General features: G+C 42.5%; 3 protein-coding genes across 3 annotated transcripts; all 3 read left to right on the forward strand.

The window, feature by feature from the left end:
- The first annotated feature begins 289 nt into the window (after positions 1-289).
- On the forward strand, positions 290-1,702 carry LOC120956273 (uncharacterized). Its single transcript, XM_049609010.1, has 3 exons — positions 290-488; positions 536-1,095; positions 1,691-1,702. The coding sequence occupies exons 1-3, from the start codon at positions 290-292 to the stop codon at positions 1,700-1,702; spliced, it is 771 nt and encodes a 256-aa protein (XP_049464967.1).
- A 939-nt stretch (positions 1,703-2,641) lies between these two features.
- Positions 2,642-4,733, forward strand: LOC125907268 (serine protease 53-like). The gene is made up of 5 exons (XM_049608483.1): positions 2,642-2,855; positions 2,917-3,127; positions 3,193-3,791; positions 3,862-4,433; positions 4,505-4,733. The coding sequence occupies exons 1-5, from the start codon at positions 2,744-2,746 to the stop codon at positions 4,691-4,693; spliced, it is 1,683 nt and encodes a 560-aa protein (XP_049464440.1). The 5' UTR covers positions 2,642-2,743; the 3' UTR covers positions 4,694-4,733.
- A 54-nt stretch (positions 4,734-4,787) lies between these two features.
- LOC120956274 (uncharacterized) lies at positions 4,788-8,173 on the forward strand. Its single transcript, XM_040377656.2, has 6 exons — positions 4,788-5,165; positions 5,229-5,326; positions 5,385-5,497; positions 5,565-6,163; positions 6,230-6,768; positions 6,834-8,173. Exons 1-6 carry the CDS (start codon positions 5,033-5,035, stop codon positions 7,020-7,022), a joined length of 1,671 nt encoding a protein of 556 aa, XP_040233590.2. The 5' UTR covers positions 4,788-5,032; the 3' UTR covers positions 7,023-8,173.
- The last annotated feature ends 5,018 nt before the right edge of the window (positions 8,174-13,191 follow it).

Raw genomic sequence — 13,191 nt, forward strand, 5'->3', positions numbered from 1 at the left:
CGATTATACCAAGTACTTTGATGTGGCGTTGATTGAGCTAGGACAAAATGCATGGATTTCGCCAGCAGTATGTCCGGCATGTTTATGGCAAGAGGGCGAGTCACCTTCTGGTCCCATGGAAGCGATTGCATTTGGAGTAACGAATCTAAACGACGATCCGAGTCCAACTCTTCAACGTGTTGTGCTGAGCTACAGATTGAAAGAAGAATGTGAAAAAGTACTAACTATCAATAAAACTAGGATCCCCCAGGGTGTTCGGGCGGATCAATTCTGTGTAGCTGGCAAGGATATGGCCACTTGCGCGAGTGACTCCGGTAGTCCGGTTGTTGTAAATCGGGTGGACATAAGTGGTTCCATGATATCGCTGATTACCGGTGTGGTTTCGTTCGGAACAACCTGTGTTCCCGGTTTGGTCGGAGTATATACTAAAGTAAGCGAGTACGTGGAATGGATCGAACAAATGACACAAACGTCAATGAGTTATAGAGGTAAATCCTTAGATTACATTTTCGCTTGGGTTTCTGCTCTGTTATAGCGTTCAAATTCCTTTCAGCTTGTACCAAGGAAATAAAGTGTTTTAGAAAGCCTGGCGAGCCTAGTAACATGAACATAAACCTGTTCAAAACCAACAGTCGGTTTGGTCTTCTGTGGGACGAGCTCGAAGGCTCCCCGAACGAGTGTGGAGCAACATTGATCGACTATCAGTATCTTCTTACTACGGCTTCCTGTGTAACGACGAGCAAGGGTCACCCGAAGTTTGTCATTTCCACTCGTGGCGAACGTGTAGCGATTTCAAATGTTTACGTGTCGCATAATTATAGTTCACCAACAAATGACATAGCACTACTGAAGATTGACAAGTACGCTAATCACAATGTATACCCGCCCGTTTGTTTATGGGACCATCAAAGCGATGGAGAGTATCAATTTTCTCCAGAGTTTAGTGCATACGGACTGGAGGAACCTATTGGCGAGTCTAGTGAGTCCCTTTTCGTTACTGATCGCACTGGTTCGGGATGTGAGGAGGAGCTGGTATCGGGAACAGATTTGCAGTGCTTTCACAACGAGGTACCGCTAATGCCGGGAGTATGTTGGGTGAGTATGATTTAGAAGAAGGCCAAAAGAATGATGGTTAATTGCTATTTTTTTAAATACATTATAGATGGATCACGGTGGACCTGTTATTGGCAGAACATATTCGTCTAAAACAGTACATATGTATGGCGTTGTGTCGCCGTTAAGTAGAAGTTGTGGATCAAATCTGTTTATGGTCGATGTAACACCACACATTCCATGGATAGAAGCAATAGTCTTCGGTAAATGAGATCCGTATCGAGTGTGGAACTAATTGTAAATGTGTTTACTTACGAGTGTCTGCCTAGGTTCAACTTATTCTATTTTAATAAACATGGAAATTCAATCTTTCTGTAAAGGAACTTTTTAACCAAAGTTACTGCAAATCATAATGTAACAACAAGCAGACGTCAAAGTGTGTAACATGGTAGAAATGAGAAATTGTAAAACAAAACTACGCTGAATCGAAACATGTCCAGGGCTCCATCATTAGGCTAATGATCTCCAGACTCATTTTCTAGTCGTACGAAACTTATTCTCATGACCTCTTCTTGCTTATTCTTTAGTATATGTTTATCGAATCGAATAAGCTTCGATCTCCGTGTGGTCTTTCTAGGTTGGTCTATAAACTTTAAAGGGTTTCCATGATTTTTATTTTTAATTTCCCCATTATTTTTTTTCATTTTACGATTAATTCTCAGAGTCTCATACATCTTTGGATCGTTCCCAAGATTTATTGCCATCGTTACAAGTCAATGCAATGGATAAAAAATATGGGGTTAGACGACCATTTTCCTCCTGGAAATAGTTTTATATTAAACAATTTTAATTAGTGATTGATTCGAGTGATTTAATTGGGCCGGTCTGGTGGTACAGTCGTCAAATCGAACGACTTAATAACATGCCCGTCATGGGTGCAAGCCCTGAATAGACCGTGCTCCCATACGTAGGACTGACCATCCTGCTATGGTAACAATAAGTCACTGAAAGCCAAGCCCACTTCACTGGTGGGTACAGGCAGGCCTTGACCGGCAGCGGTTGTTGTTGTGCCAAAAGAAGAAGAAGAAGAAGAATTAGTGAAACAAATTTTTCCCCTGAGCGTACATCATAATTTTAGAAAAGCTCAATGTTAACAGATCGAGCTCGAGTTAATTTCGCATCTTCACAAAAAAACACTTCAGAACGCAATATTTTACACGTGAACAGTGTTGTTTATCGAGCATTTAGATTCGCTCGGTATGCGCTCGTTGTGATGCTTATGCTTTCTTGCAGCTATCGGAATCGTAGCACCTACTGAAACTACTTGTCCAACCGAATGATTCCGGGTCAGGTCGTTCAGATCGAACCGCCCATCGCTAATGTTTCATTATTTTTCTAGACATTCCTGTTGACGTAAAATAAATTTCTCCGCGGACCACGTCTGTTTACACCACGGACCACAAGTGGTCCGCAAATCATAGGTTGGAAACCACTGCCGTAGATGCAGTGATTGTTTTGTAAAACAAAACGAATCACTTGTACGCGAACAGCTTGTGTGTGTGCGTGTGTGTTGGTGAACCGGTTTCTACCGTTAACGGTGTGAGGTTATCGATTGCATGAATTGGTCGCGACTCGTCAGTAAAGTGATACACCTCAGAGTGTAAAGATTCAAGAGATTTCGTTTACGCTTATGACGATGTTGGATCTGTTACCAACTTTACTATCGATAGCAAGTTTAGCCCAGGGATCAGATTTTTTAGATAATCCACCCGTAAATTACACTACAGGAAAGAGTTTTGAAGGTAACTATTGGTTTAATATCTGTATTGGTCTATCTGAGTGGCTAATGTTTTATTCTTACAGATTGTGAGCTACGCTTCCCAGCTACAAAGGTAGATGAATCCAGTCATATTGAATCGTACGGTGGGGAACGAGCCTATAAAGGAGAGTTTCAACACATGGCCGCGATCGGTTGGACCAGATCAGGAGCAACAATCGATTACCTTTGCGGGGGCAGTTTAATAACTTGGAGATTCGTTTTAACAGCTTCTCATTGTTCAGTTGACTCAAACAAGTAAGTAGAGTGGTTGTTGACATCTTTGATATCCATCATAATTACGCTATGCTTTTGAATTGAAGCCTTCCACCGGATACCGTACGATTGGGAGACACAGATCTCGCTAGCACGGATGATGACGAATCGGCACAACAAATTCCGATCGCACGCTTCATCAAACATCCACAGTATCGAGAGTCAAGAAAGTACTACGATATTGCAGTTGTAGAACTCGAGAAAAACGTTATACCAAACAGCGCAATTTGTGTAGCGTGCGTATGGCGTGAACTGGAAGCTCCGGGAGATTTGTTGGACGCGGTGGGATTTGGTGCTCTTGGGTTTGGAGAAAAGTTAAGCCCAACCCTGCAAAAGGTAAAATTACAGGCCCTAGACGCGTCGATATGTGCTGACCGTTTACCAACGAATCGACGTCAAATGCCGGAAGGCTTGCGTGACGATCAGTTGTGTGCGCATAGTGAAACCATGGACACATGTGAAGGCGACTCGGGTGGCCCACTACAAACGGATCGACACGATTTGTTCGGCAACACCTTCCCCCTTGTGGTAGGTGTGGTATCGTTTGGAACTCCTTGCACTGATGGGTCGACAGGAGTGTACACAAGGGTTAGCTCGTACCTAGATTGGATCGAGAAGGAAGTAAATCAGTCGCTTAGCTACGAGGGTGAGTTTACAACGAATGAAACCTCATCCGAATGACATCTTTAGCATATTGTATCAATTTGTTTTCATAGTTTGTACTGGAGTGAACGTTTGCGATCGTAAACTCAACCCTTCCATAGCTGCTACGATTGAGCCGAAATGGACAAACAGTCGCGTTGGACTGTTGTGGAAGGAAACCCAAACGGACATCTATCAGTGCGGTGGATCCCTGATCGATTATCAGTTTGTTATTACGTCGGCAGACTGTGTAACTTCCAGCAAAGGACCTCCAACATACGTAGCCTCTAGCTCTAACAGTGATCGTGCTGCTATAGAAGAAGTGTTTGTTCATCCACGGTTCACAAAGGGACAACCTTACTTCGATATCGCCATTATAAAGCTACGAAAGTATGCTAATTTAGATGAAATGTATCCGGCTTGTTTATGGTCAGACGAGAGGCATGATGATTGGAGACAATTCAATCTTCTGGCAGGAGCATCGGTACCGCAATTGCGAAGCTACGTGGAAGAATTCAATATCAGCGTGAAAAGTTCTGTACAGTACTACGTTCATGGTAAAGACTGCAGTGTAGGGGAAAATGTTGCTCACAACGATTTGAAATGCATCAGTAACGATCCGACACTGGTGCCAGGATTGTGCCAGGTAACGATTGTTTTGCATTGTTTTAAATTGTAAACCAAACTGATTGTACTATTTCAATCTAAATCTTCTAGGTTGACTATGGAGGTCCAGTAATGACGAAATACTACGATGAACAGTTCAAGGTACATGGTATTGTTTCCCGTTTAACGAAGGGCTGCGGAAGCAATGTGATCTTCACCAGATTGGCACCTCATAGACAATGGTTGGAATCGATCATCTTTAAACAGTTGAATGAGAGGCTTGTATTTAGCGATAAGTGAAGGTAAAACAATCGTAATAAAATAGCAAATAGTTAAGTTCGTCAATCAAACGTGTATCACAGCTTCCCCGAAATGATTCACGAATTGTCTATGTTCGTTGTGTTTAAGCTTGCAACTTGTTTGTGTTTTTGTTATTGTGAAGATTATGAATGAGGAGATGAGATAATTCGTGTCTGGCTAGCAGGTAAAACCTGTTTCATGAGACACGCAATGCGTCATCTGATGCCAAACTTCTCACTTGATCTTGACGACACGATTATACATTGAATCAGTTGTAGTCGGGCACACGACTGAACAACAAGTTGCGTTTAAGGTGGTCCCTTAGAAAACTCTTTCACAATGAACTTGTTTTGGGGAATGAGGGGTTTTGGCCTTCAGCTAGTGTTGCTGTTTCGAACCATTGCGGACGTGCAAATGCAATCGTTTTACGATGTTCCTCCACCGACATACATTGATCGTACTTCAATGAAGGGTAAGACAATAATAGTTGGTTTAAAGTGAACAGTTTGATTATGATTTGTGACACATTTTGCAGATTGTGCAAAGCGATTCTACTCAGATGTTGGAGATTACACCGGCTTCTACGGTGCATTTGGTGGCTTTAGAGCTCTTCGCGGCGAGTTCCAGCATATGGTAAGCTTTGGCTACAAACTTGTTTCTGTGTGACATTGACACCACCCTGACCTTGCAGGTGGCGATCGGCTGGACGCGTGCCAGTGGTAAAATTGATTACCTCTGCGGTGGCACCTTGATCAGCAAACAGTTCGTATTGACTGCGGCACACTGTGCCTGGGATGGAGACAAGTGAGTTGGAGAAATACGCGAAGTTGGTAGGAAGTCTCCTCTATTAACATTTAACACCTTTTTACAGTCTTCGTCCAGATACGGTGCGACTAGGCGATACGGATCTGGGAAGTACCGAGGATGACGAGTTTGCACAGCAAATCGTGATCGCTCGGCTGATCGTACATCCGAGCTACAGAGCATCGCGCAAGTACTTCGACATGGCACTGATTGAGCTGGCAGAACAGGCCAACTTTACGGAAGCGGTTTGTTCGGCATGTTTGTGGCAGGAGAATCACCTACCGACGGGGTCGATGGATGCGGTCGGGTTTGGAGCAACCGGTTTCGGTGAATCGCTAAGTCCGACGCTTCAGCGTGTTGTGCTAAAGCACCTGGAGCGGGATGAATGTGACAATAGGATTGCGGTGAACAAACGACAAATGCCAGACGGCTTTCGGGCGGATCAATTCTGTGCGGCTGGCAGTGGTATGGACACATGCGAGGGTGATTCCGGAGGTCCGATCGGTGTAAAGCTGTTTAATGTCGGTGGTGCGTTGATACCGCTGGTAACCGGTGTAGTTTCGTTCGGAACTCCCTGTACAGCCGGATCGACCGGGGTGTACAGTAAAGTGAGCGAGTATGTCGAGTGGATCCAGCGAACGACAAATCTGTCTCTGGGTTATAGAGGTAAGTTAACGCTAACAGTTCGGTTGCTGTCTCCAATTTTACTACACCTCAATTCTTCTAAACCAGATTGTACCTTGGAATCGTTCTGCGTCGGAAGGCCCAAAGAAACTATAAACGTAGCATATAATACCTTCTACACCAAGAGTCGCTTCGGTCTTTTATGGAAGGAATCGGACAGTTCCTCGAACGACTGCGGAGCGACACTGATCGACTATCAATATCTTCTAACGGCGGCTTCCTGTGTCAAGTCGAGCAAAGGTTATCCAAAGTTTGTTATTTCCGAAAGTGGTGAGCGTGCAGCTATCTCGGATGTATACGTATCACCTAGTTATAGAGCAGGTCGACCGGAAAGTGACTTAGCACTGCTGAAGATTGCTAAGTACGCGAATCACCAAGTATATCGACCCGTCTGTTTATGGGATCGTCGGAGCGATGGAGAATGGAAGTCCAAGCCGGAGTTTTTCGCATACGGACTGGAAGACCAGTTTGATAAGTTTGTGTTCGTTACTGCTCGCAACGGTACGGGGTGTGATGAGGAACTGGTACGTGGAACCGATCTGCAATGTTTCCACAACGAGGTACCCCTAATGCCGGGAGTGTGTTGGGTGAGTCTGGCTTATAAGAAAGGTCGAGAGAATGATAATTACACAGAAAACATTTTACCTTACAGATGGATCACGGTGGACCAATTATTGACCAATCTGTTTGGGGAGAACCAGTGAATATGTACGGCATTGTGTCGCCGTTAAGTAGAAGCTGTGGATCAAATCTGTTTATGGTCGATGTAACACCTCACATTCCATGGATAGAAGCGATCGTGGTTGGCAAACGGGACCAATTCCTTGTATTTTCAGACTGAATATTTTACTCAAATCTACGCAATAGAAAGCACGTATGGAATCATCATCTCGTGCATATGTTAACTTTTCACTTTCATCATTTTCATCCTCTTAAGCTATCAACAAGAAATAAAAGTCCAATTTTTCTTCTGTTTTAAAGTTTCCAACCTACTTCAAAGCGGATGAGTGTTCGTTGATGCCAGATAAATTGATTCTATCACACACTTCCCATTACTCTTCCCTCCAGCCCCCTTGCGACGGGATAAAAGGATAACGTATTTCGTTCGATTTGAATTTTGAAAATATGTGATTTTTATTCCTCACACCCCTACCAGATCTATCTGTCCCTGAAACGCACACACCTCAACAACATTTTCCACTTTGCACGGGTGTCACTCTCTGTACACGTCGAAATGCTTTTCCGAAGAAAAGAACTCTGTTGTAAAGTTAGGGTGGGAAAATTTATTGAGTGCCGAAACCGACATTATCATTTTTTGAATCCCAAACCCAGTTTTGATACGCCGGGGCAGTATGTTCCAATTTTCGCCGGGGTATACAGCCATAGCGAAGAAGTCTGTCTTGTTTTTGAAGTGGAGTCTTCGCTTTGGCCAGTAGACAAATCTTTCCTATAAAATTCACTTAGAATACACTCATACGGCCACATTTCAGTCCAAAATTCCCGTGAGACGGTTACGCGGGACATGGTCGAGTTTTCACATACGAGTACGACCGAGTGGATAGAGTTATGTTATGGCATAAAATTTAATATGGTTACAAATTCGGTTGCATATTCATCCTTATTCATAACCATTTTTCGTGTGGCCAACAGCCCAACCAGACCAGTTGAATCGCATGGTGGATGCCAGCTTGTAAGGATAACGTTACCGTGTGCCTTGTCTGCCCTTGGCTCAAATCTGAATAATGGAATATCGAAAACTATATAAATCAAACATCAAACAATGTAATTGATTCTTGCATAGGACTACCTATTGGGTTCGATGTGGAGTCGATGGAATGGAATAAAATAAAAAATAAAGTAAGGGAATGGTTTCATACCGTCAGATACATTTTTTGAGCCAAATTTACCCTTCAGTAAGGTTTCACATTAACATCACCACAACTGTTAACTTTAAAACAACAAAAACTAAAGCCAAACTTTAACATCCATCAACTGCTCTGCGCAGAAGTTCCTCTTTGGTTTTTTTTAGTATTTTTCTTTTATGCTTCCACTCCTGCTCTGGCCTGCTATCCTTAGTTCGGATGAGAAAAGTTCCATATCTCGGGAGAGTAAGCCATCCATCGTACAGACGCCGTACAGTACTGGGGCGGCACGGATGCTCCATCGCGGTACCAACAACGGTAAGGCAAGTAAAGCAAGTCGTCGGCGAACGGCGGGCTAGATAGATGAATAAATAAGGATTCATCAGTGGGGTGGTTTTGTAAGGCTCCTCCCATTTTTAACACCATGCACCATTCGGGATGGGAAGTTGTGTAAAGGAATAGCACACTGAGGATTGAAGGAAACGTAGTTGTGGTGTGTAAAAAAGTCATGATAATTTTTGGTACACTATTTTTCATTACAAATTGAAACAACACAGCTAGAGAAGATTTTAAAATGCATTATTATAGTTATTTATTTCACACAAAAAAGGGACGCGATATGTGTTTAATGATGGGAGTTGACAGAAAATCAGCAGGGTGCGAAATATTTTCATAACAATAATAACACTACCTTCGTCATCTTTCACAAGCTCAAAAAGAGTTTGTCTTCAACACCTTTGACGTATCTCCTTAAGAAAAAACGCCATGCTAACATGCTATTCTAACGTAAAGTAAAACGCCATCTAACGTTATAAGAGGCAAGCTGATGGATCGTCGATCCCGAATATCCCTTGATCGAGAATATTACAAGAGGCGAGGGTTATTACTCAGCTTTCTACAATAAACTATTCCGCCAGTTGGTTAATGCGCTGAGTAGGCCGCAAGGGTCAATGAATAAAAATCTAAATCTACTAACCCTTTTTCGAAAACTCGATCGAATTCGGGAACGATCGTAGCGATTGCCAACGAGGGATAAAATGGAGGTTTCGTTTGATATTTTTAGAATATTTTCCAATATGAGTAGGACACTCATGAAATAAATTAAAACATTGATTGCATCCAGGCAACTGCAAATATGGTTCATCTTCGACCGAGTTTGGGAAATAGGTTTTAAATTAATGCATAACAAACAAATTTTACATTCAGAACTACTCTTATTGAAGTTAAGATATTCTATGAATAGAATATTTTTCTTATTTCTCTTCTTTGGCGGAAGAACCGTTGTCGGTCAATCACAACTCCGACCTGCCTGTTCATTCAGGGCTTGAACCCATAACGGACATGTAAAGTCTTATGAGTTGACGACTATACAACGAGACTGACATATATTGAGTAGATTAACCAACCATTTATACCAGTCATTAATATAAGTTTCCCATGTTCATCGCATCCTGATATTTCCCTTATGAGTGTTACCGTCGCAAACTGGTATTTGACAATATCCTATTTAAAGTTGAGTATTAATTCAAAAGCCAATCATATCGAAACATTAATTCCAATAAAATTCTTTATTTTAGTACACCGAATGTCTTCATAATTATAACTATCCACTCTTAGACTGATACCGTTGAGTTAGTTTATCTTTTAAAGATGATTCTCCTTAACAGCCTCACAATCACCCTGCGACCGCAAGTACTGCCTCATTTGCATAATTAATAGACATTTAATTACAATAATAACAAAATTTACGCTAAATTAAACCCCATTTTCACACCCTGCTAAATGGCTCACGTGGAAGCAGGCACCCCGATAAGGCTGCGTCATCATCGCCCCCGGGAAAGCGTCATCATTGCATTAGTTTTAACCCTCCCACCTAGACACACCTGGAGGGACGCACTATTCGCCGGACCTGCTCAGCTGGTGGTAATTTATTACCGAGTTGAGTGACAGGCTTGCTCGGGATGGTTGGTTCAGTTGCGAATTTATGCCGCCTCATCCGCTCGTTACCGGTGCCGATGAGGTTCGTGTTCAACTAATCACTTCCCACAACACACACACCAACGGTCAAGTCACTCGCTGTGGACCCATTTTCCAAACTCAGGGGGGAAGGAAAACATTATTTACACCTATTGTTTTGCCCTTAATTTATGCGCATTGTTCGTGTAAGGTGACAGTGCTTTATGGGGGTAACATGGGCCGTGTGACAACTGGACACTGCTTGCGATGTTTCATCGGGCTGGGAACGGATGGGGAGCGCTACCACCATAAGGTAGCGCTCATTTGCATCGATATGCACTTTCGGCTAAGTACTACTACGCCCTTTCGGTAGGTTTGATGGGTTCTCATTAGGGGGGGCACGTTGTACCGCCGCACAGAAGGTGTGAAAAACTTAATTTAGCTGAAACAAAAATGCATGCCCACTTGCGTGTTTACGAGTGTAATCTTCACGGTTTTGGGATTGTTAACAGTCATTGTTCTTTTTTTTTTCTTTGACAATGGGTGCAATTGTTCAGGTAAAAATTATTTAATTTTGTAAACTTAAAAAATAAAATTTTTATTAAAACTATTAGATAAAATACATACTAACCATCCTTTGTTTATTTAGGAAAAACGGTTTATATTAGTCTCACTCAATTTAGGACTCAAAATTGAGAAATCACAAGTTAATCATATTAATAAATGAAAAACATAACAAGCTCGACGCGTTAATTCTAGACTTTTTCACCCACATTCGTGAATACTCGCGTATACTCGTTTAGATGTAATAAGAACCATGTTATTGTACGTCATTTAAAGATCACTAATATAGCTTGAATGTCTTACCCTTGCCTCTCAAATTAATATGTTAAAATACGTGAGAACCTTTCCAATTGTTTTGGAAATGTTGGAGAACAAATGACGTAAAAGAAAGGTTTCAAAAATGAGGATACTTAGTTTAAGTAAACCCTTATTTTGACCGCAACAGATCTACCTTTTTCTATAGTGAACTGTTTCGTCTGTAACAGCGATTACCATTGTGTCCTACCCAACGGTGCACCGCACATTCGGACACTAAATGATGGGCTGATTTTATCTAGGTATGTAAATTTTATTACGCGCACCTTATCACGCTCATCGCTCATGCGATCCGTGCATTAAAACGGGACAATCATGCTGACATTGTAAAATATTCCAAAAAGGGCACAGTGTGGCATTTCAATTAGGTCAGCGCAAGTAAGTGATAGTAATTGACAACTGACATTCCGCACGAGCTGTCCTAGTGTGATAAGCTGTCGATAAGAAGCTGCTTCAAGTGAAAGGAAATACTTTTCACACACTCTTACATTGATTACCTTTTGCTGGGAGGGGCCAAGTGTTGGCTTTTAAAACGGTCAAACAGGCCATTTCTTTAAATTCATCATCTGTAACTGGATTGCTGCTGTCAGTGTTGAAAAATGGTACAATTTTATTCGTTTGTCCAAGAACCCACATTGATATGGTGGTGCCTCTAATCATCGGCCAGCGTCCCGTGGGGACGTTTTTCCCCAACAGAAATATCCTTCCCGGCTAGATTCGATTCCATTTTTAGCTCACGTCCTTCCCACAAACACACTCAATTCGTTTACTTTTAATCAACCAAACCGAACAGGAAACTGTCAGACATTTTTGAGCTCTCGTGCCGAAGCGGGAACAGCGAGACGTCAAATCATAATTCTTCCTCCGTGTCTGAGGTATTATCACATATGTGAATTAAAAAAAAGTGGAACAGTTGTTCACGTTCCGTAATTCAGCATCTCGATTACTTTACAGTTCGCTTGACAGGTTAGGTTAGGTGGAAATGCTAAGGCTTCTATTTTTTCTTATGATAAGTGAGTCCCCTGGGGTCGTCATTCGGACAAACGTTCCTTTCAGTTTCTGTACATGGACGTAATGGTTGGCATAATTTTCATTACACATCCTTGGTTAGGTCAAAACGCACTGAATGTAAGATGGGTTTGATGTGCTCCAAAAAATACCCTCAAAATACAGTAGTACGTACAGGCAGGGAAAGCTGACTGCCGGTGTACATGCAGACGAAGATGAATCGATTAATCTACCAGAGGCTAGAGAGTTGGACAAATATAAATATGTGAAGTCCATCTTGCGTGTACTCGCGCTGAGGGATGAGGGTTTATTTAGATGTGTCTTCCTTTTGAGAGGAAAATGAGCGTAGAATTTATTTGTCTACTCATGATTGTCGTTTGTGTTTGTCGTGTAAGGCTAGATAGGATGTGAGAAGACGCATCCTTCTGGTTATACAATTCTTTATATAAAATCAACAATTATATACTTGAAAATGAAGCTTTAAAATCAAAACGTTCTTAAGTTCAGTTGATAAGTGACCATAAATGGGGGACTTCAACATGAATGAACCTTTACCGTGACTACCCGGAAACGGCCCAGGCAAGGAACTCCTGCCCGGAAGAAACATGCTTATTCAATTAAATTTATCCCAAGACTTTGGCTGCCCGAAGTTTAGCCGTGCACCGGTCGGAAGACCACTCTAACTTAATTATAAGTTTTTCATACGAATTTATGATTCGCTAGCATCGGCAATAGGCCAGCATAGTACATAACATGAAGGCGACACTCGGAACATGGCTTCAGATGCCAAAACGGCAATCCCACAGACCTGGCTGGCAGAGATCCTGAACACCCGGCAGCTCTGGCTTCCCGGCCAGAGTCACCATTTTTGTCAAGCATGGGGAAAAAGTTTGCCTCTCTCCTTGTGATAGCACCGAGATAGCTTCCAGCACGGTAAGGTACGCCGAGTGTGTGTATGTATAATTTATTTCATAATTTATCATTACTCCACGGCGTTCCCTTTTAGTCGCTCTAAGGGATGAGACGTGCGGAGGAGGCTGCCGGTACCTTGCGATGTACGGCAACGGTACACAACATACCGTACGAGATTAATGAAAAAGGCCTTCCCCAGTCCTGCTGCTGCACGGACGGACGGCTCGGTTGAGGCCGGGCGTTTAGTGCGGTCAGAGTCCGCGCCACGGAGTACAAAGTACACGGACAAAGTTATGATTATGATTATGCGGTTTCATATGAAATGGGTGGAAGAGAGAAACACACAAGGAGTTGCAAGGGATTAACGTAGTACAGCCACCAACGTCCACAGTG

This window comes from Anopheles coluzzii, chromosome 3 (assembly GCF_943734685.1).
Source record: "Anopheles coluzzii chromosome 3, AcolN3, whole genome shotgun sequence".
NCBI lineage: Eukaryota > Metazoa > Arthropoda > Insecta > Diptera > Culicidae > Anopheles > Anopheles coluzzii.